Below are 23,401 nucleotides of genomic sequence, written 5' to 3' on the forward strand. Positions count from 1 at the left end.
CATCCACTTATAGTGTGAGACTGTGTTTACACTGAGGCAGCTTTGAGTTGTAATTTTACATGAATTTTATTGTTTTCTGTGTTACTGACGATTTACTGTACATATCGTTCTTGACGCATGTATTTTACGTTATTAATTACATTTTTAGCTTGTATCATGTAGAAGAGATGTTTAAAAATACCTTGCGATCAAGGAAGTTCAGACAATGTATCAATGTGGCTGCGTTACACTGAAAATAGAATTCACTTATAAAAATGAAATCTTTTCATGAAAGAGAAACGTCTGCTTTATACTTACCGTGGCGTTGAGCGAAGAACCGTATTGTCCAGCCAGTACCTCTGTTATGTAATGACGTATGATATTCCACTTGTACCGTGTCCGTGCGTGCTGTATACGTACTAGGTGGGCGCTGTAACCATTAGCAGAATCCCCCCCCAAAAAAAAATCGTTATTAATATAGAGAATAAAATTGAATCACATTAGCATTACTAATCTAATACGTGAAATACTGACAGGTCCGCAAAATTTGCTTGAAGATAATGTATCTTCATAATTTTCAACAACTTGTAAAAAGTCGGTGTGGCAAGTTTGTTCTGATCCTGTGTTGAAATTTTCAAAGTCTAACGCGACAACATTACCGGCTGGTACGCTCACTTCCCAAGTACATGTACTCGCATTTCGATAATGTTGTGGGTATAATGGGGATGTAAATCGACCTGAATAATTATAAAGTTTTCCTCCGCAGCCTCTTCCTGTAACATGTATAGTGAACAAAAATTGATGAACAACCAATGATGCAACTAAGGCAAGCATGAAATGCAGAAAAGTGTTTCACTGTTTAAGCAACGAGCATTTATGAACTTCTACTATTTTCCATAAAGAATGAGTACAAAGAAAATAAGCTGTCTGTATGAGGTTACTAGTAAATCGTAGAGCTTTTTTTAATCCTGTTCACCTTTTTTGGTCGTTGTATAAGTTATATCATAGCTACTAGAGCCGTAATAATTGCTAGACCATGAATGCAAACTTAGCTGGTTTCCAGAACTGAAGATAGGACTTGGCAGTTCTACTCCACATATTTGGTCTAACACGCTAGCACTGAAATTCCCATCGCGTATCTGAAAGTAGATTGATCCACTTATGTTTCTTCTTTTTTACCACTATAATAGTCCTACTGGTATTGAATAAAAGTGAAGAATAGACAAAGATCATTGGATACATTATTACCACCTAATACAAACGTTATACCTGTAACGTTGAAAATAAAAAATCTTGAGTACGCATGTATAGAATATTTTTTACCTGCAAAGCATTATTGGTGCAAGCCCTGCTGTCATATAAATTAAAGCTCGTAAAGTAGAGCGAAATTGTATATCCGACTGCAGCAGTGATTGTGAACCAGCAATCCGTTAAACCCTCATGACGAATGCGACCCTGTTCACCAGTGAAATTGCGATTGCAGAGACTCGTACTGTACCCCAGCTTGAATCCAGTGTGCCTTGATTTTGGATTTTGAGAGGATATGAATTTAATTTCAACGGCTATCCCAGTGCTGCAAAGAATTGATCACTTTTTTTTACGTTGCAAGTATAAGTCCCAATATCACTGTCAGTTGAAGAAAAGATATTAGTAATTGTATTAGAATTATTGCCGAAAATATTGTCATCATGTATACACATGTACCTGTAAAAGTCGTGTGGTGTTCTATTTCCACAATACGAATAAATTCTTTCTGCTCCATTGTCGCCCTACAAATTAGGTTGGTATTATACAAACATGATTCACAAGATCAAATTGACACCAACAATCAAACTGCACTGAAATATATCTTACTGTCCAAGCAGGCGTTGCATGATGCTCTTCTATTCCATAATACACAACGTCATCACCAAAGCCCTCACTGATGTAGCCACTGGGCTGGAGAATAATGTTTTATCGCGGTAATGTAACTGAATTATAGTAAAATCACTACATGCATATAAATGCGAATTGGGAAAGTCGATACAAACGGATCCGCTAATTCTAATTAAATATAGAATAAGACTAACGTTCTTATCGATGATCATCAACTTTTCGTCATTACAATTCTTAGAACTTTCCAAGTCAAAATGGTCGAAGTGAATAGTAAGCCCTTGTATGTTGTCTGTTGGCGTTGACAGAATCCAATTACACCTTAATCCAGGCTCGTACGTAGAACCAAATCCTGGTGAAGTTAATGTCTTGGTCTGATTTCCAACTGTTAAGATCGGATTGCCACAGGGTGCTACAATCGGAAAAAAAAATTTGCTTTTAGAAATGATGTACAGAAGTATTGTATCGCCTGCAATCCTCAAGAAGACTAATTACAAATCGTCTGAACAAGGTCAACAGCAATTTACTATATTGATTCTTTATGCAAGTATCAGTTTATATAAGTGAGAATTTAAAAAAATAACAGGTACACAAGAGCTTACAAGGGAGGCTTTCCAATGTAGCAGTCACTCCATTGCCATTCAGCGAGCCGTCAGTCACCAGTCTGATCCACATTCTATTTGACGACGATACAATGAATGTGGAAGGCACAATATTTCCGCAATAATAGTCTATCAGTTCAGAATATTGACTGTCACCATCATGAATCTTGCGCAGAAACAAAAAAAACAAAGTTAACTATATGATGCATTCTACACTTGATAGCTATTTTTAGTACCCATCAATGATAAGATTAGTGATCGTTTCGTACCTCTAAGTAATCACCGGAACATTTTTTTTCATTTCCACTTGTGAAGTTGGAATATTTTAAATCAATGCTGGTTATTGTTAGTTTAATAATACTGTTGCTTGATGCCTTTACAAGCCAATGGCAGTCCTCAAATGCTTCATAAGTTGTACCCCTCTGGGTTCTAAATGTTTGTGGTTGAGAATTCAGGGTGATGTGGCCGCCACATCCAGCTGCTATACTAGTACTGAAAAAAATCTGCAAAAAGAATAATATCGAATACATATACTATACTAAACTTTATATTCATACTCATGCATACAAGTACAGAATCCGTAATTATGATAAAGCATATGCTCAGACAGAATCACAGATAATAACTATTATTAACTCTTTGGCACTTTTTGTCCAAATGTACCTTAGCACGAAATCCTTTGTGGTGGACGCTGTAGTCTGTAATGAAATTAATAATCATTGAGCCGGTGTCTGATCTCGTGAATAGTGGAACATCACTCATGGTACCACAAAATACGTCTGGCTTGCTATGTTCGTCAATGGTTGATGTGTTGTATATAGCTACATAGTCATAGCGACACCTGAAATTGGTTAATAGTAAGTTACATCTTCTATAAAATTTTTCGCTTAAACGTAGGTATGATCATTGCTGTCAGACTTGCAAGAAAATACATAATTACTCAAATATTTTCACTAATTACTCTGATCAATCATACAATTAGGGTTCTTTGTAATTCAATACTCACCGTCTGGAACTTTCGAGGTCGAAAGACTCGAATCGAACAAGAACAGCTTTTCCAGGTGGTGCTTTTACTGTCCAAGTACAGTTGATTCCACCATGGTAATCACCACTTTCGTCCAGCGACGGTGATCTTATATCACTAGGTTCAGTAATCTCACCACCACATTCTATAAAATTAACGAATGACTAGATTATGAAGATTAAAATGTGACAATATAATGGTGTTGAGAGTATGAAAGTGATGTTCAAATTACTGGCAACTCTAAAAACTACAGTATTAATGGACTCACCGTCAATATAATATTTCAATTCGAATCCCCGTTTTCGTGTAGTTTCGTCTGTCTTGAAACTTAGTTCTGAATGTGAATAAATTCTTTGTTTAGTTGGAATTTCGTTACCGCACCAAATGGACGGATCCCGGTAATCAGAATAACTTATAGTCACATTATCGTACCGACAAGTTAAACCTGAAAAAAATCATTACGTTTTTTTTTCCTTCCGTCAAAGTACGCAATCAAGCAAACATTGAAAAATACAGAATACAGCCTGCCGCTTGTACTAGACATCGAAGAACATCGGGGCTACATGGTTTTGTTCATACTCAAATTATGATCTTCAATAATTTCAACTTACCACGTTCCAATTCAAAGGATGTAAACTCAATAATGAAGTACTTCTCAGGTGCTAAGAACGTGTACTCGCAAGAAAGATTGTTTTCGTAGAGAACAGGCCATCCAGGTGACGTGAGGTATTGTATTCTCTTAGAGACTAACAAAGTGCCACCACAGTTCACATTCCAACGAGCATGGAATCCGTCAGCTTGAAGTACATCATTTGACCTGAACAAAACCTTCATTCTATTTGAAGTTGAATTGAACGATGACGGGCGAGATCGTCCACATACTTTGCCTAGATCTGACCAATAAGCGGTAGCAGTAGTCACATTCTCTTTCCACTCAAACATCTAGTACAAAATATTGTTAATATTAGTAATTTAATTACAGTTTATTTATGGAAAAAATAGTCCAATGTCTTCGTAAGGAAGCGAACAAACAGAAATGAGACATTGCCAATTTATGCGTATCATGAAGATACCTGAATAAAATCGTTTGCGCAATTTGTACTCTCTTCAAGATGGAAACGATCCACAAACACCAATCCAATATTATAGCCATTTTCCACTTCTATGAACCACGTGCACTCTGCATTGTTTGGATACTTTTGCGGGAAGCTGAAGAAATTATTATGATACGAATAAATATTACAGTAACTCTTAGCACCAGATTACTAGTTGGGAATGAAACTATTAATAATATCTATAAATAATTCATACTTGGGACTAGAAATGTATGAGCTTCTTCCATGCATCATTCCGCCACAACCATTTTGAATCGTGTTCAACTGAATTTCAAAGTCATTGCTCGAGGCGCTACTATGGTATTCGATCCATAACTCATTTGATACTGATGTTATGTTTCCCGGTATCATGTATCCGCAATACTTTGTTTTATCTAATGGTGACAATGGGCCACCATACCTGTCGAAAGATTTGAATTTAGTGAAAATTAGATGTTCATGTTGTACAAATATCACTTGGTATATCAATTTCGAATACGACTCGGCTTGAATATTATGTGGCACCTATGTTACCTTTATATAAGTTAGCATTGTTCTAATGATTCAGTACAATTATTTTACACGTTATAGGAGATATAATTGATAGCAATAACCTAGCAAATAAGCTCATTACCTTATGAGAATATAGCCGCTATCACATGACATATTCAATTTTATAAAACTCAATGCAATAGTCTCTCCATTATCTGGGAACTTTGCATACCAGGCGCATTCAACAGGATGCGTTTGACGTCTAGGTGCAGAAATAGTATGTGAAGGGCCGCTTAGAATTCCACCACATTGATGCCAGTGATAATTAATGGTGAAGTTTACATTCGGCGAACCCCAAGATCTTTTCAAACTCTATTAATGATTTCAAAAATTTTGACAAGATAACAAATCTGTTCTAATTTTTCGAGCGTACGTTTCATAAGCATTGAAAATTATCAGAACAATAAGTGAACGTATCACAAGGTTTACTCACGGTAATTTTATTGACTGGCATGGGACTACGAACGACAATATCCTGGGTGAAATTTCCAGAGATACAGGATATTATTTGATTTTCACCTACAATTCACAAGAAATACCGGACGATTTTAGACCAAAATATATAAAACATTCGGCCGGTAAAATTGATTTCTTTGTACATGAGTGTTTTAAACAATCCATTCCGATAAACAGATTGTTCATCGGAAACGTAATCAAGGCACAAACAGATGTCATTACCAGAGCACATATAATATTGGAAATGTATAAAAAAGTTGGGAATGTAAAAATATCCATGTTTTCAAATAAAATAAAAGGAAATTGATCAAGAGATCGGTAACTCACCACTTATTAGGATGTGAGATGGCATATTTTCGCAATTACTAATTGTTGTTTGCATATTAGTTTTACCAACAACTCCAGATATGGTCAATGCAAGTGTTTGATCGGTTACATTGACAGTAGGTGAAGAAACTTTCCAATTACACGAAAAGGTCCTCATGTCGTAGACAGGATTCTGATTAGAGATCAAGACACCTTGATCATTTGTCGTTGCACTTCCACATACTAACAAATAATTAATCAATGTTTCAGGTCGTATAATTAATCACCGTTCGGAAATGTTATGAAATAAAAACACATGTCAGCATACTCACAAGCTGGCGCGATACTGCTGTAGCGAGCTTTGAAACCTTTGTGGGCAACAGAAGCTGACCAGTAAAAAATCGTCATTGTGTTACTAGTGCTATACGCTTCCCTCTCTGTAGAGTCAGCCAGAATTACTTTAGAACGAGACATTTTATCCAAGTCATTAGAAAACTGTGAGAATTAAACAAAAGTTATTGAGTGCATTAATTGATGTACGGGTCAATAATTACTATCTGTGCTTCACTCCGTTCAAGAAATCCGATAGATTTTATAGATCACGATTAGCTATTAAAGAATATCATAGATTAGGTTTCACAAGCACTACATAAAGTGATCTTAGGTGTAGGGTATTTCTGAATCCCGTTCTATAATATTTTATCAGAATATTTCATGTCCCCTTAAAGTTTTCCAGTGCAGAGTGCTCATTTAAGTTATACATACTGCAATCTGTGATGTGGACCAGTATGATCTTGAATTTCGAGTACCGAAACCCATATCCAAGATATCTACTTTAACGCGATACCCTTCAGGCAGTATTATTTTCCATACACATCCCCTGCAATAATAATATACATAAATTGGAAAACTTGCACCATCAATAATTGTAAACCTAGATTAATTTCAATAAGCATACATAAGAATAATTTACCTGTATTTGGGTACCCCCCGATTAGGATATCCAGGTGATTGGAATTCACCTGATGAACCAGTAAGAAAACCTCCACAAGCTACAAAATTCAATTATTGTTCAGTATCCCATATAAGTAGCATTGAAATGAAAAACAGTAAATTGATAGATAATTAAAAGGATTATTATTCGATTAATGCACTGATAAGTTATGACTGGGAAATTATATTGCAAAGAGTTTACTAATCACCTTCTAAAGAACTTGATATATTCATACTGAATCCTCTGAACCCAGTGTAACGGTAACCCATGCTTGTGAAGTTGATCAATACATTGTTTTCTGGTGTTTCAATTATCCCAGGATTTTGGTTGCCACAATATTGTCCTAATTGCAGTACTGCCAAAAGGTAATGAAACTATTATTAATTTGTATTAATTGCTCGAAACAGTATTTACGTTGGTATATTTTGGTAGATTTTGATTTTTGGTGGTTTTGATACAATTAGACTGCAAAAATTTCGGTCGTGTGACAACAGTAATTGAGCAATGTAACAATGATATTGATGATATCACATTCAAATTGCATTGCCTAAATAGAAGTACCAACGATGACTCAGTACCGATAATACTGATGTTTAATTTTTATTCTCTTAGCATGTATATTCTAAATACTATTTTTTATCAAGAATAAAAGTAATTTATTATCGGATTGAAAATATATAGCTCTGCAATGCGAATGACCTTTTATGCAATTTGCTAGCTTTATGCAATTAAAAATACTGAACTGCAAACAGATAAGCATATCATTACAAGGGAGATATCACCTGCCAAGATATGTTTGATATACTACCGCTGCAATAATTATACTATATGTTTCTGGAGTAAAAGTTACAGATTCTCAAGAAGTCAACGATAAAGACTGCGTTTGATAAAATTATAGCTACTGATCATTAGGATGTAAAAATCTATATCTCGACATGATCCGGTTTTTATTTAAATTTTCATATTGGTCAACAAACGGTGATAATATATGTAATCAGTCCTGACTTTCAGACTGCAGCTCAAAAGCAGACTTCCAGCAGTTTTTTTTCCAAGTTATAAATCAGTCTTAATAATACTATTATGAATGATTGCCAGTACAATTGAACAGCATAGATTTTATTAAGGGGAAATTCTGATTCGTGTATGGCTGGAATTCACATTACTTAATTTCCAAATTCGTAGAATATGAAGTACATGAAAATAACTTCAATGGAAAGATATGACATTACAGTTCAGCATATGCTCCGTCTACTGACGTAAATAGAATTAATATTCATAGGGTAATTTACCTCGCATACACATATTGCGTATTCTTACAGGTATGTGTTAGTCCAGACATAGCATTAGTATCAGAATATCACAAATTGTCATACAGGTTGGTGTACAAATATTGTAGACATGCATGCCTCGCCAATAGACTCTCTGGTACTCGTGATACAAAGCGGTGAAAGACACTTCGTGCATTTGGGTTTTGCATATTACACCTACAATACACAATCTTATGCACCTTGACGAAATCATTATAATATGCATAAATAATCAACTGTAGTTGGGTATTTTACTTGGGACTCGATTTTACTTATCTTGGTTTTGTTACATACGACCTTTACATTCCAAGTCTAACGTTCTGATTGTATCAACATCGCTCATTGTGGTGAGGAAAGAAAAAACAGCATGACGTTTACCCAAAGATCACCAGCTTTTAGCTCAGTATAAAGGGCAACACTCAGCACATAACATCACAGAGTATTACGTGAGTTGTTCATAAACAAGCCGATATGGTAATCTGATAATTTAATATACTCAAAACGAAAGTTTAGTACTAAATTGTTTACACCTCAACACCTCACACAAATCTTCAAATATGCGGTAAGTTCCAGTAATTTTCAACTACATAACATCCAAACACGGGATTCATATAAACACTACCCAGACAACAACATGCGAGCAAAGTTTGCAGCAAAAAGACAGCAATGGTTGCAAAGCATTGCTAGTAATATTAGATCAAGGTGTATCCTCGTTTGGTATCAAAATTAAAGCAAACTATTCTGAGCAAAAGTTGTCAGCAAAATATCTGCTAAATGTAAGCATGTCTTGCTGTACATCAGAATAATAAACAACTATTGCTAGCAATTGCCCACTAAAATTATTCCACGTAAATTTTCGGTAAGAATGCAACAGTAATCGCGGCAAGCTAAGCAGATTTTTTGCACAGATACGCTTCGTTATCAGGGTAGCTGTAATTTTTTAATTATCAGCAGTTAGTTAATTGTACAGATTTAAAGTATTTGATTTTAATGAATTCACTTTTACAGATTGTGGTTTAGCATCACGACACTGTTAATACTGGTATGTATTATACTAGAGTCTGCGGCAGTGAAATCAAAAAGAGATTCTGGTGATGCATCAAAATATCGCCATAAATCATCAAATCCAGCAGAAGACCATTATTCTATGTAAGTTGATTATTAGGTTGAATAATATACCTATATGCTCAAAATTTTTTATATATGATAAAATAAATAAGGGGGAATGTAATCTTCAATAATCTTGTTTTGGAAAAAATTGTTGATTATGAGTATTAATGAACTGGAAGAAGTTTTAAGGACTTGAAATCTTAGATCCTTTTCGCTAATAATACCACAAAATTGAAGATAACTTGTAATACTTTTTTTAGCAACAAATTAAACCATAAAAAAAAAATTCATAACGAAGAACGAAAAATGCTTAAAAAAAAGGGGCAACATCGAAATGCAGAAGTAAATGAGAAGATTGAATCCAGTGAATTTCAAAAGGAAGAATCAAATGAACGCAATGGAAAAGTATATTATGGAGAAAAAAGAGAAAAGATGAGCCAGAACAAAGTTAGTAAAAGTAAAGAAAATGTTAAGTACGATAGGCATGCTGATAAACCTAGATCTAAGAAAATTAAGAGATCTACCAAGCTCGAATTACCAAACGAAACGTTGGACAATGATGCCGGCCACCTGGATGGCTTTACGAAGAACTTGCACTCCAATTTTGATTCAGCGTCGAAAAAAGAGAAATCTAAGAATAAAGTCACGGAAAAATCTGGATGTGGTATTGGGAAATCAGAGGACAGTGAACTTAAAGATGAGTTTACTGTGAATGCCGATCAAGTACCGGACATACAGCCACCTAAAGAGACTGCATCTGCATTAGATTATAATGATAAGAGAGGAAAAGCAAAAGAATTCGAAAAACAGAATGTGAATTCAGAGAAAATTAAAAAACAAAAACACAATAATAAGAGTAATGATCTATGTAAGGGAAATATCGACTTGAAAAGGACTGAATTGCCTAAGGAGAAGAATCACAAAATTACAAAACCTGTTCAATCAAATGGTCAGAAAATTAAATATCCGAATAATTTACCAGAAAATAGTTACTACTTGAACGAGGATGGGTTGATAAAAAAAAAAAGAGCTAAGAATGTAAACGTGAAACAAAAATTGTCGGAAAAAACCTCTGAAGGTGAATTGGAATGTAAACCTCGAACGAATGACTGCAAATTACCAGTTTTAGATGCACCGATACACGAAACAGACAAGCCAGAAGAATACGAGTTTGGTACTTGTAATCTGGAAGATGATTATTCAACTGAGCAAAGCAAAATTTGCTATGGGAAATCTAAATATAATGCGAACGAAGTCGCAAAACATAGTATAACAGGTACTAAACAAGATGACGCTGAGGCTTCGAACTCAGTAAATATGGAGCAAATATCAGCGAAACAAAATACAGTCGGAGACAATAGTGCCGAAGAGGAAAAGTCGAATGGAGAAGAATCAATAAGAGAAAATGCTGTGCCAGAGGACAGTGACGCAGAGTGACAGTCAAATTTGCAAATAAAAATAAGTAGTTCAAATAATTTTCCAACCGGATAAAGGGTTAAAAACTATATTGCATAGGTATTATAATAATTAACAATTAAAATATTCGAACCGATCTTTTAAAAAAAGGTGTAAATATATAAATATATTATTGTATATATACCTATATGTGTATTGCTTTATTGTATGCATGCTGAATATCGTTCACCGTGAAAGGTATGCAATAACTTACCGTTACTGCGGTTGTTCCCTACTTGCGCTGAGATATCGACGTGGTCAGTGGAATTGCATCTATATCGACGAGGTAGATTGATGTCTTGGAATTGCAGCTTCATTGTATGACCAGGTGGTCCCAAAACACGCCAAGTACAAGTAGTTTGATCGGGATATGGCGAAGGGTAATTAGGTGATTGTATTCTGTTATTTCTCCCTCTTAGAGTTCCACCACAAATATCTTCAAATCAAATAGTTCAATTAGATTTCCTGAGGAAATCTGCTACAGTATGAAATTATTCAGGCCTGAATTTACTAGCTTACTTTCAATGCTCACAGTAGCGTTGAATCCCTGCTTGGGACTGTCAACATCAGTATAAAAATGGAGGTACATAAAATTCCCAGTCGTAATCATACTACTGGGTATTCCAGCGCTACAAAACAGTCCCATAAGTGACGATGAATCAGTTCCGCCATCTCTAACTTCCAAATATTCTTTGGCGCAACTGCAACAATAATTCATTATATAATCGTAATCTCGCATTGGATGGATTGCTACAATATATTGAATTTAACTCATATTGACGATAGCTATAGCTATTGTTCTACAATTATCAGAACTATAAAACTTACTTCAAATCACTTGTTAGGTCAAAAGACTCGAAATCGATCGTGATTGATTGTCCACTTGGAGCCATAATTGTCCAAGAACATTCTGTATATGGGTGTGGAATGTTTGGAAAGTTTGGTGTTTTTATTTGGATACTTTTCAGTGCATCTGTTAAACGGTATGAACTACCACAATTGCTTCCCACTTCCCTACAAAAAATTTATTGCAATAGCGCCAAACAAAATTAGTGTTTGATGTGGTGAGACAGTTAAAATATATCCATGGATTAGTGATGGGGGATCATCATATGATTAAATCAAGGAAAAAGAAGGCTCATGTTTTCATATTTGAACCAGCACAAGGTGCAAGCATATTGTCTTAGCATTAAGTATTCGCGAATCATTATAAGACTGCTTCAAGGAAAATTAATATTGCACCACCAAAGTACTGCAGTACTGAAGTTTATCTCGAGTAATATTTTCACTAGTTCTGAAGTACTCGAATACTTGAGGCTCACTTTTGTAACAATCGGACTCCGGTAATTCGGACTGTTAGAGATCACTACTTTACTACTGGAGACGATGATTTGTACTAACTTGATAAGGTATGATGATGGTGTTAAATGCAATACAATTCATATGGGAAAGTTGAGAATATTTTTACCGATATGATAATTTGAACTGAGTCCCGGACTTTGTCCCCACCACATAGACATATAGTTGGTTTCCAGTTGTAGTTAGCAGACCTGGAATATTCTGGCCGCAATATTTGCCATTGCCGAGAAGAGGAGAAGCACTTGAGCCACCATTTTTCAACTATAACCACCAGTGAAATGATAACTTTGTTAATACGAGAAGGATTTATACTATATCACGGATGAAATTTTTTAGCTGGAACACTGCTTCCTGAATCCTTCAGGTCGATATAAGTATGAGATTGACAAAATGTACTATATTCTGCATATTGTTAAATATAAGAAATCCACCGAATTGCACTAATGTAATTAATATAACAAACATAATAGTGAGAATGTATAAAATTTTATTTTACCATAAGGAAGTTATTACTGCATGCTGAGTTATCAGTGCCAGTTTCTATGTTCAAGTCAATAATAGTCACTTCTATCTTTCTCCCAGGTCTTACTGTAACGTTCCATTGACATGCTACTGACCAAACTTGCCGCCCCATTGGAGATGTGGAATTAACTTCTATTACTCCATTTGGACCATTTAACTCACCGCCACAAACTGAAAACATGAATATTGAGTAGGTATTTGAGTATGTACAATATCAGAAAAATAGTAGACTCTGAAATATATATTGATAATCTTGCACTTCGATGAATTTTGAAACATACCCTTATAAACACGCGCTGAGAATCCAGTTTTATTAATCCATGAATCACTGTGGAATTCCACCTTCATTAAATTGGAAGTTTGTATAAGCGTGTATGTCATGTTAGGGTGACAATAGCTTCCAATGTAAGACCATTCACGTTGCGTGGCCAAAGAAGTTCCTGAATAAATTTTGACTTGATCTGAGAGGCAAGTCGCATCTTCTTCGAGATCTAAGGTATGGAACGCCAAAGCAAGATGTGTTCCGGGAGATGATTCAAATATCCAATTGCAGTTAAGGTTGTTGTCGTAACCCTCAGGCCATCCAGGCGAATGAAATACATAAGTGCTATTCGACGAATTTGACAGCGATATGATTTCCTCGCATTCTACACAGTTTAATCAGAGCAATTTATAATAGCAGTAGATTAACACATTGACATTATGTCGTATTATTACAAGTACCGGAATGATTGCCTGAAATGTACTTACCGTTCGTATCAAATGAAGATTCATCTGTATCCCTAGGAACTTCTAACCAGCTTAGGTGGAACCAACTGCCGCTTCTGAATACTGTGGTGGAAAACACAATGTAAACTACATTACCAGAGGATTTTACCGACTCTGGTAATATCAGGCCACAGTTTTCGGTCAGCTTAGGTGCATATGCGTCGTATCCGTCATAAATCTAAAAACGTCATTTTCAAATGAAATGAATAAAATCTAAACTGGCTGGTGTGTACTCTGTAGAAGTAAGTAAACAAAATCTTGAATACTCACAGTCAGCAAATTGTTACAATCATCTGTATATGTCTCAAGGTGGAAATCTTCAAAAGTAATTTGTATTGACTGTGTAAAGCGAACTGTAATACGATATGAATAATCTCCTTCAAGCATGCATGGTCGTGGGTACAGTGGTGAGGTAACTTTGCCAGTGGGTCCAGTTAAATCGTTGTTATGCAATAAGTGGTACTCGGCCCTGAACCCTTTCTCAGTTGTTATATTTGAAGTCTCAAATTTCATCCACAGAGTTTTATTTGAAATTATGTTACTTTTACTCGAGCCACAATAAATGCCTTCTAGATTGCCAATGGCGTTGTCTTCTCGCACTTCTAAATAATCTGAATTACAGTTGGGATTTTGCGTAATGGCGAAGTCAGTGAAGGATAAACTTATAGAATTCCCCGGAGATACTGGGAGTATCCAAACACACTCGACATTTCGAGGGTAATTATCTGGATATCCTGGCGTGGCAATAGTACCGTGTTCTGATGTATAATTTCCTCCACATGCTGTAATAATTTTTATCGTTAGCAATTATTGGTAAAGTAATGAAATTCATATACTGGAGTGGTACATCCATATTATCGGATACCACAACTATATCTAATTTTTTCATTAACAATCTCTTACAAGCGTTGTTGCAAAACAAACCTGAATTGAGTGTAGAATACATGGCTGTAAAACTTGAGAGCTGCATATTAAAAGACGACAATTGGACAGTGAAAGCATTTCCTTGACTTGTGAGTGGTGGAGGTACTGTAGTCGAGCACAATCTCTTCAGCAGAGGTCCATCTGTCCCTTCTCCTTCGTAAATCTGTAGAGAACTTTCCTCACAATTGTCAAGCCAAGATTGTTTACTAAGTTGCAAATGTGTCAGTGTTATCGTAACATGATCCGCTGCAACGTGGAATTCACACAATAGACAGAATATGAATTAATAAGCACAAATTGTAAATTTACAAACGAAAACATCTTAAATTGATTTAAATGCGAAACGAATCACATTAACAAATATTCAATTTGAGCAGTGGTCATACAGTTTTTGTATTGAGCTGTGCTATTAAGACAATGAAACTTACCAAGGTCTGGTGCTACAATAATCCAGGTGCAGTTATATACATCCGTATGCAATCCAAGTGGAGAATTTATGGAAATAAATCCTGGGGGATCAGCAGCAATGCGTCCGCCACATGCCATATTATAGGTAGCACTGAAACCTTTCGATGTAACGTAACTATCGGATCTGAGAACTACCAAGAGCTCGTTGTCATACGAAATTTGAGTTGGAGGGTTGCTGTTGCCACAGTAAGAACCCAGTATAGGTGCATCTCGTGTGGAACCGTCATAAATCTGTGAAATACATTATAATTGAACATCACACTAATATAAGCCTTATACAAGCAAATCTTGCACAGTACACATTTTTGGATTCGTGCAACCTACTCTAACATAATCGTCGGTACAATTTCCTGTGTGCTCAACATCAAATTCGGTGAATGTAAGGTTTACATGATGATTGGGAGGCATTTGTATAAGCCATTCGCAGTTCCGATTGCGTGGATAATTGTTTGGGTAGTTAGGTGAACTTATGACACCTGTTGGCGTTGTGAACCTTCCACCACACTGAATGTTCACGCTTCGGTACGTTATTTTAAAGCCTGTGCCTTGATAATTATGATCTGCTTTGAAGTTGATCAACATCTTGTTGTTTGAACTTGTGAAGATATTTGAATGCGAACTATTCATTCCACACGTATCTATTAATATAGGTGCTTCAGTGCTGGCTCCACCGTAAATGGTGAGTCTATCATGCTGACAATCCTGCACTGTTTCTAGCTGCACATCGATGAAAGTAACTTCTATGCTGTGAGTATAGTCCACCTCAATCGTCCACTTGCATTCAATATTTGCAGGATAGGGTTCAGGGTATCCCGGAGACGTGATTGTTCCTACTGCTTTATTCAGGACACCACCACAACCTATGAATTGAGAAGTACTGTGGTAATATTCATATATAATATATGATCATCACTAGCTATGCTAGCTTACAAACAATGTTAGTGTTGAATATTTGAAAAAATCTGAACATTTGACCCACCATTGACAACCCATTCAAGTCGAAAGCCATTGTAAGGTACACTACCATCCGAAATAAATTGTAGAAAAACCTGGGATTCGGTAGATACAATTTTTGATGGTGGGTGTCTCAAGCCACAATACGTTCCGATAACTCTATTCGGTGTGTTATCTACCCCTTCCTTTATCGTCAAATAATCATACGAGCAAGATTCATCGAAATGACTCTGTTCCAAATCAAAGTGAGAAAAGGTGATGTTTAGCTTGTTACCCATAGGTGCCTCAATTAACCAGCTACAATTTTCGTGATTAGGATAATTATTTGGGAAATTGGGTGATTCAATAACTCCACGGAAATCATCAAGCTTTCTATGACACACTGAAAGCAATTAAGATCATGGTGGTGAGAAAGTTAAATCAAGTTCTGACTGAACTCTCATATATTCATTATATCTATTAAAAATTACGTTTTTGCCAAATTTACTTACCAGCCCTGTAATTGATATGGAAGCCTCGACCGCTGCCGCTGAAATCACTGCGAAAACGTATGGTTGCTATATTGGTCGTAGTATTTATGGTCAGAGGATTATTTGAATTGCAGTATCTTCCTAATTTTTTATCACGCCAGCTATAGGGTCCTTCAAAAATCTCTATATAATCAGAATAACAATTGGATTGTTCTTCAAGTTCAATGTCAATTATCACAAATTGAATAAGACTGCCAGCGGCGACTTTAATGCTCCAGGTGCAAACAGCATTATGACTATAGGGCTGAGGATAATTCGGAGAAGAGATGGTTCCTGCAACATTGCTTAAAGTACCGCCACAACCTGAAAAAATTCATCAAATGACCATAATGTATAAATCGTAGTGTATCATCGGGCTTTGAACATACATTCCATTTTTTTTACTAATTACAAGAAGCTGCCACTGAATTTCAACGTTCGATAATGTTACAGAGTTGAATAATTAATTTTGTTGGTAATAGTTTGCTGCAAATAAGTGATAGTATTCAACAGGTAATATAAGGCAGAGTTAATTGTTATTTAAATATATTTACAAACCCACGGTATTGCTGTCCCATTCTATTCTGAACCCAGAAAGACTAACCGACTGATCTGTGACAAACTTCAGATACATTTTATTACTAAAGCTCTGAATGGTTTGATTTGCAATCTCCGTTCCACAATATTTCCCAATCAAAGGGGATGTTGGGAGACCACCATTTCTGAAAAAAATGTAAAAGCTAGTTTCAAGATTTCTAGCAATAAGAGGCACACATACATGTTAATCCCTCTAGTCCCACCTTCCCCTACGTCCGAATAGCTGCAAATTAAGTACAAAATCAAAGCAAAGATCTGTACCCGGTTAGAGATATTTTTTACCTAATTTCAAGGTAGTCAAATGAACAAGACCTAAATCTTTCCAACTCGAACGCTGTAACCTTTAATAAAACTTGGTGTCTATTAGGGGCAATGATGGTCCATTCGCAAGTCCTTCTTTCCGGGTATCTATTGGGGTAATTAGGTGATGTAATGACACCAGTCAACGAGTAATAGTTTCCACCGCAAAACTTGGAGCCGTCAATAAATATATATGAAGCCATAAAACCATCTCTAGTGATAGATTCATCAGTATAATATCGAATTGTCATCATTCGTGATTGGGTCATCATTGTAAGTGGTACGGTTGAGCCGCAGTAGCTAAAACATGACAAATTATAACAGGATGTCACATGTTTAGTAATATGATACCGTTCTATAGGTTTAATTATCTTGCTGACTCTTTTCATTTATTTTGTATAATACTTATATTTACATAAACTCGAAAGATTCTAAATGATATGACTTACGTTCCCATATCCACTTGTGAGGTACTTGATAAATTCTGAGATATTTTGACATAGTCAAAACGACAGTCACTGCTGTCTTCCAGATCAAATGTATGCCAATCCAGTTTTACAATCTGTCCTGGTGGTGCCTGAATTATCCACGTACAGTCTTGCGTACCACCATACCAATTTGTGGTGGATGGTGAGTGAATTACTCCCGAAGGTGCTTTTAAGATACCTCCACACCCTAGTTGGTATAAACGACACGTACATTTTACATTATAATAACCAAGAGTGAGCCTTGTTTCGGGAAAATCAAAAGTGTATTATTTATATTACAGATTTGATATTTGCATTGCAATTACTCTGTAGGTGGAGAAAATACCTATAGCTGGTTTATGCGGATATTTCATGTGTTCTATATACATCGTTTTAGTCTGCAGATGAATTAAGTAAAACTGAACTCATACTCACTGACATCTAGAGTAGTATATGTAGCCAAGAATCCCGCATTACGGCCAGAGTAATCTGACACAAACTTGATCCACAAATAATTATGGGTCGACATGATCGGAGATTCAGGAATTGACGAGTTGGTGCCACAATAAGTGCCGATTAGTGTTGAATTTTCATTATCACCATCGTGAATTTTCAGGTAGTCAAAACGACACCAGTTGTAATGAAGGTCCTCGATATCCATTGACTGGATCGTGAGTCTTATGGCTTTGCCAAGTGGTTGTATTATCTCGTAGATACACGTCTTTGAAGCAGGATAAGGATTTGGATAATACGGTGATTTTATGACACCTGTTGGCTCCGTAAATTCTCCGCCACACCAGACTTCGTATCGTAAGTGAAAACCTTTTCCGTTGAAAGACGAGTCAGATACAAATCTGATCAATACAATATTTGAAGAAGATAGTTTGTCTGGAGGAAGTGCACCAGCACTACGACCACAGAATTTTCCCAATGACGGGGCTTCTCTGTTATCTCCGTCAAATAGCTGTTCACCAAAAATAACGCTATTGAATTTGTTCTAACTATGCACAATATCTGCATTTCTTGTATTATGTATTGTTTAAATTCATCATTAATTGTGGTATTCGCTCAACCGTAAATTGCTATGGGGGATATGTGGAAAATTACCTCAACATAGTCGTAACGACAATTCATGGAATTTTCGACGTCTAGAGTAACCCATGTTATTTTGATTCGTTCTCCATTAGCTACTTGGATCTTCCACTCGCATTCTTGATTTGCTTCATACCTTTCAAGGAAACGGGGTGAAGTAATGTAACCTGACGGATCTGTATGAACTCCCCCGCAACCATCCGCACCTGTGAAATAATATATTAGGAGAATTTTAATTAACTATAAATTCTGGATAAAATGCTAGGTAATCTATTACAAATAATTCATTACTTATGCAAGGTGATTCTGATGATTCTCTAATAAATGCATGGTAAAGAATTTTTATTCCTCGATCAAACGAAGACACCTGTATACTTTACACGTTGGTTCAAGTAACCATTATCGTGTTCGGAGCATCGTACCTTTAAGTGCTAATCACTATATGCATGTGTGTACTATTCAATTACCTGCTATGCTCGAAAAAGTAATTTGGAAACCATTATCCTGAACAGCGCCGTCAGAATGAAAATGAAGCCATGCCTCATTTCCGGGTGTAATCAGTGGCGGAGGTTGAGTGTGATTGCAGTAAAGTCCTAATTGCTGGCTGTCTTCCTCGGGTCCACCTCTTATCTGTGATACAAAGAAGTCGGTCATTTATTCTGCGTATCACAAACTCTCTTATTAGGTGATCAGGCAGAAAGAGAGAGAGAGAGAGAGAGAGAGAGAGAGAGAGAACTCATGATATGATAATTATAAGTAACAGAATACCTAGTGTACAACAAAACATGTATACCGTTAGATTATCGTGGTCGCAGTTCGGGTGCTGCTCCAGCGCCATAGAGTAAAAGTGGAATTGAATTTTTTTCCCTGGAGAAGTTTCCACGTGCCAATCACAGTCCCTGTTCGGAGGATATTTTCCTGGCGATCCAGGTGAACGTATTGTTCCATGTTCGCCAATTATTTCACCCCCACACAACGGTGTTATCGAATTCCATTGCAAGGTAAATCCATCGTCCGAAATACTGTGATCCGAATGGAACCACAAGTACAGTGTGTGTCGGGATGATATTATGGTTCCTGTACCATTGGGCAAATGGTCCCCACAGTATCTTCCAATCATGTGATCACCGGCTGATCCGCCATCGTGAATCTACGAATCATTTCGCTATGTATAGAACGTACGTAATTATAATATCCAAGGGGTGGTGTTTTCATAAATTTCATGTTTTTTTTTTGTCCAGTGCCTTTCCCATCTTCGTAATAATACGCCAGTACCATTGAAACATATGTACCTGTATGTCACACATGCTGTGTAAAGTAGGTGCGATGATAAATCAGTTTCGACAATCCTCAGGCAGAGAATTGTCTTTAGGCAGCTTTAAACTCACCTGGACAAAGTCGTTCTGGCAATCATTCGAATTTTCCAACTTGAAAGCTATGAATGTGACATTGAGGACAAGAGAGGTATTGGTCGTTAAAGCCCAGGCGCAGCTCAAACCGTTTTGATATACATTGCCAGAGCTAGGGAATTGCAGCGTACCCGCAGGATCTGTTAGGGTACCTCCGCAGCTCTGCCGTGCCGTTGAGCATCGGGGCCCGGAGAATTGCGAAGTGCATCTGCATATGGCCCTGCTTCCATCTGCAGAGACCCGGCAAGTTCCTTCGTTCCTGCACGGATTAGGGTCGCAAGGATTGTTCCGGATATTACAATTTATTCCTGAGAAATATACACGATAATTAGAAAAGCGGACCCTCCATCGGAAACCACGTAAGCCTCTGACCTACAACCGCCTCACCTTTATACCCTACTTGGCAATTGCACCTGTAGTCGTTCGTTCCGATCGGCACACAACTTCCATGGCTGCACGGATTGCTCGAGCATGCAGAGGGCCCGAAATTACCCCCGTTCGCTATCCAGCAACCATGGGGTCCCATTCCGTCGCCCATGTATCCAGGTGGACAACGGCACTGCACCGTTCCTTGGACCATGCCCGGGGTGTGAAGGCAAGTAGCGAGCGGATGGCACCCGCCGTTACCTATCGTGCAAACTCCGACGTATACGCAAATCTCTCCGTTTCCAGAATAGCCGGAGGGACACGCGCCGCATTCTCGTGAACCCTGTGAGTAATAGAATTGTCAAATTGATTGATGGGGGAGCCGACCAGGTTTGCAAGCGAGCTTCGTTCTCGCCTCAACAAATAGATACCCTACATGCTCGCCAGAGTGGTCCTGGAAAAGGTCATTTTTGAATTTCGACAGGCTCGCTCCTCAAACTGGCTCCACATGATTAAAGAATAATACCCTAATTTTTTCAGATTTTTTTCTCAATTCCAACCCGTACCTCATTCAACTCTTTCAGAGGCACATCAAATTTATGGATCCGATTTAGATGAAATTTGATATAGGGGTTTATTGAGGTCGCTGATTACGAATCTGTACTCAACATTTGAAAATTCAAAATAGCGGATCCAATATGATCGATCAAACCCCAAAAGTCACTTGATATTGCCATATCGGTTCCACCATTGAAAATTTTCAAATATTGAGTTCGGATTCGTAATCAACGGTCCAAGAAACCCCCCTATACCAAATTTCACCCCTGAAAGGATTGAATGGAGTCCACCCTCTCTGCGGCACGGGTTAGAGTTGAGGTGAAAATCTGCAAAAACTTAGAATGCGAGACGGTCGAAATTAAAAAATGATCTTTTCAAGGACCACCCTAAATAGCTCACCCTTGTGTTGACGCATTCAACGCGAGGAGAGATGCTGCATCCCCCGTTGTTGACGGCGCATTCGTTGATATCGACACACCGGTATCCGTTACCGGTATACCCCGCAGGACATCCGCCGCAGCTATAAGTTCCGGGCAAATTGACGCAGGTCACCAATGGGTCGACCGAACACGCCGGGTGTTTGCCAGAGCACTCATCGATGTCTTTAACGCAGGCTGGATTTCCTTGGTCAGCACGTTCCCAGCCCTGCGATATTGACGAACGAGACATCAGCGTCGATAATAGCTTGATGTGTGTCAATTGCGAGGGCAAGATTCGCGATGCTTACCTGATCGCAAATGCAGGTGTACCGGAGAACCCCCGTCGTGGTAGGAACGCAGACACCGTGACCGCAGAGATCTCGGGATCCTTCGATGTTGCAAGCCATCGACTGTTTGGTGCAGTGAATACCGTACCAATCTCCCTTGCACCTACATCTGTTGTTTGAACAAAGACAAGCGTCAGTCGGATCTGATTTTCGAATGGTTCGTCCCTACGAGATCGCGTTATTGAAGAGAAAATAAACCTACTCGTAGGTCCCAGGCAGATTCGTACACTCAGCTCCGTTCTGACATCCGAGATCGGTTCCTGCGTATATGGCGCATTCGTTGACGTCGACGTTGCACTGCGGTCCCTGAAATGTGATTGAAAATTTGTGGAGCGATTTATCTTTAATATGAATATTAAAGATTTACCCAAAGTTATTTAAAAAGATTCTATTCTAACGCAATAATTTATACCTCCCAGCCTTCCCTGCAACGGCATTTATACCCGTCGATCATATCCTCACAGGTGCCGCCATTCTGGCAAGGATTACTCGCGCACTCGTCAGCCACCATTCTGCTCAAGATGCTTGCCACTCGCATCTTTAGCAGATTCACCTACGGAACGAAATCAAAATCGTCAGTGGCATGAATAAAATTGAATAACAATTGCAAAGTATTTTACTTACCTCCGTGGAAAGTTGCTGGAATTGATCCGAGGTGGCACCGTCAGCCGCCTGTGATTCCAACATTTTTTATATTTTCAAATACCGCAACGGATAACGTACCGTAAAATTTTTTTATAATGTAGATTGACTGACTTACGGGCGTACGACGAGTCGGTCCCAATTCTGTGTTTACAATATTCTCGTAATTTTCGGTGAGCTGTTTTACCGTATTTTGCAAATCCGCAAGAGCTCCGTATTTCCATCTTTCGACCAACTGGGCAGCTTCCTTGGCCTGAGTATGTAATAAAAGCAGATTTTTATCAATCCAAAAAATAAATCAGTCTTTGATTGTTGCTTCGTCGAAATTTTCAAGTGTAGATATTTTGTTTCAATCCAGCTCACCGATCTCGCAGCTTGCATTAGATCAATTCCATTAACAGTAACGTAGCTCGTCCCGACAGTTTCTAGCGTGATATTCCGGTCCTTGGCACTAGTAACAAAGAGGTTTCCATTCCGCACATCGAGGACTGGTCTGAAATTTTTTTAAAAAACGAGTGCGAGTCGCGTGTCTTTGTGTTAAGGCGAAGAGAAGCTCACCTGTCATCCAGCCACGCGAAGGAAATACGCGACAAGTGAAAAAGGATGGCTGCGGCGAGCCATCGACTCGTGCCTAGGATCATGTCGTGTAAAAATGATCTCTATAGGTTTATTTATACGAAAGTATACATTAAACGTGCAACATATTATTACTGGTTTAGAACAGATACTCCCGTAGCCACTGTTTCCAGCGAACTGAATAGCGAGAGGCGTAGTAATTCGGTTGTGCACTGATAACGGATGCTCAATCAGGGGGCGTTTTCAATAACACCCAATATTGAGTTACACTGAAACTGAGAGATCTCCGAATCGTTGAATTCACTTTTATTTCTTTCTAACAAAATAGTAAATGCTATAATCAACAGATCAGGATATTAGGAGACTGTCGTTA

The 23,401-nt window shown here is 37.6% G+C and overlaps 2 protein-coding genes across 3 annotated transcripts; one reads left to right on the forward strand and one right to left on the reverse strand.

Annotated features, from left to right (window-relative positions):
• Positions 1 to 47: 47 nt before the first annotated feature.
• Positions 48 to 23,285, reverse strand: LOC124297105 (cubilin). Its single transcript, XM_046747738.1, has 53 exons — positions 23,011 to 23,285; positions 22,816 to 22,945; positions 22,571 to 22,705; positions 22,435 to 22,482; positions 22,223 to 22,363; positions 22,013 to 22,116; positions 21,772 to 21,919; positions 21,444 to 21,689; positions 20,508 to 20,829; positions 20,100 to 20,428; positions 19,505 to 19,861; positions 19,179 to 19,341; positions 18,727 to 18,917; positions 18,055 to 18,583; positions 17,602 to 17,827; positions 17,135 to 17,452; positions 16,814 to 16,977; positions 16,238 to 16,579; positions 15,772 to 16,128; positions 15,117 to 15,652; positions 14,753 to 15,023; positions 14,325 to 14,570; positions 13,671 to 14,182; positions 13,383 to 13,578; positions 12,914 to 13,279; positions 12,607 to 12,803; positions 12,220 to 12,371; positions 11,580 to 11,765; positions 11,271 to 11,452; positions 10,966 to 11,187; positions 7,088 to 7,234; positions 6,859 to 6,937; positions 6,651 to 6,765; positions 6,218 to 6,380; positions 5,907 to 6,128; positions 5,557 to 5,642; positions 5,206 to 5,435; positions 4,789 to 4,992; positions 4,551 to 4,686; positions 4,089 to 4,419; positions 3,746 to 3,922; positions 3,460 to 3,622; positions 3,117 to 3,294; positions 2,723 to 2,956; positions 2,454 to 2,619; positions 2,049 to 2,263; positions 1,834 to 1,917; positions 1,684 to 1,748; positions 1,303 to 1,552; positions 956 to 1,118; positions 514 to 752; positions 298 to 409; positions 48 to 229 (listed from the first exon to the last, which is right to left on the reverse strand). The coding sequence occupies exons 1-53, from the start codon at positions 23,091 to 23,093 to the stop codon at positions 225 to 227; spliced, it is 11,163 nt and encodes a 3,720-aa protein (XP_046603694.1). The 5' UTR covers positions 23,094 to 23,285; the 3' UTR covers positions 48 to 224.
• On the forward strand, positions 8,297 to 10,879 carry LOC124297110 (uncharacterized). Of its 2 annotated transcripts, none has more exons than XM_046747757.1 (3): positions 8,297 to 8,748; positions 9,195 to 9,335; positions 9,557 to 10,878. In XM_046747757.1, the coding sequence occupies exons 1-3, from the start codon at positions 8,744 to 8,746 to the stop codon at positions 10,731 to 10,733; spliced, it is 1,323 nt and encodes a 440-aa protein (XP_046603713.1). In that variant the 5' UTR covers positions 8,297 to 8,743; the 3' UTR covers positions 10,734 to 10,878. The 2 variants fall into 2 exon arrangements, with proteins under 2 accessions (XP_046603713.1, XP_046603706.1); XM_046747750.1 differs by lacking the exon at positions 8,297 to 8,748 and adding an exon at positions 8,785 to 8,888 and having other exon boundaries at positions 9,557 to 10,879.
• Positions 23,286 to 23,401: the final 116 nt, after the last annotated feature.

This window comes from Neodiprion virginianus, chromosome 1 (assembly GCF_021901495.1).
Source record: "Neodiprion virginianus isolate iyNeoVirg1 chromosome 1, iyNeoVirg1.1, whole genome shotgun sequence".
In the NCBI taxonomy this organism is placed as follows: domain Eukaryota; kingdom Metazoa; phylum Arthropoda; class Insecta; order Hymenoptera; family Diprionidae; genus Neodiprion; species Neodiprion virginianus.

What these genes read in the sequence shown, in the direction of transcription:
- LOC124297105 (XM_046747738.1), bottom strand. Translation starts at nt 23,093, where the DNA reads ATGATCCTAGGCACGAGTCGATGGCTCGCCGCAGCCATCCTTTTTCAC. An exon ending in AATCTGCCTGGGACCTACGA is followed by an intron (nt 21,920 to 22,012) that starts GTAGGTTTATTT and finishes TTCAAACAACAG; the next exon opens with ATGTAGGTGCAAGGGAGATT. An exon ending in TACTTTTTCGAGCATAGCAG is followed by an intron (nt 18,918 to 19,178) that starts GTAATTGAATAG and finishes ATTATTTCACAG; the next exon opens with GTGCGGATGGTTGCGGGGGA.
- LOC124297110 (XM_046747750.1), top strand. Translation starts at nt 8,821, where the DNA reads ATGCGAGCAAAGTTTGCAGCAAAAAGACAGCAATGGTTGCAAAGCATT. An exon ending in GCTAGTAATATTAGATCAAG is followed by an intron (nt 8,889 to 9,194) that starts GTGTATCCTCGT and finishes TCACTTTTACAG; the next exon opens with ATTGTGGTTTAGCATCACGA. An exon ending in GCAGAAGACCATTATTCTAT is followed by an intron (nt 9,336 to 9,556) that starts GTAAGTTGATTA and finishes TACTTTTTTTAG; the next exon opens with CAACAAATTAAACCATAAAA.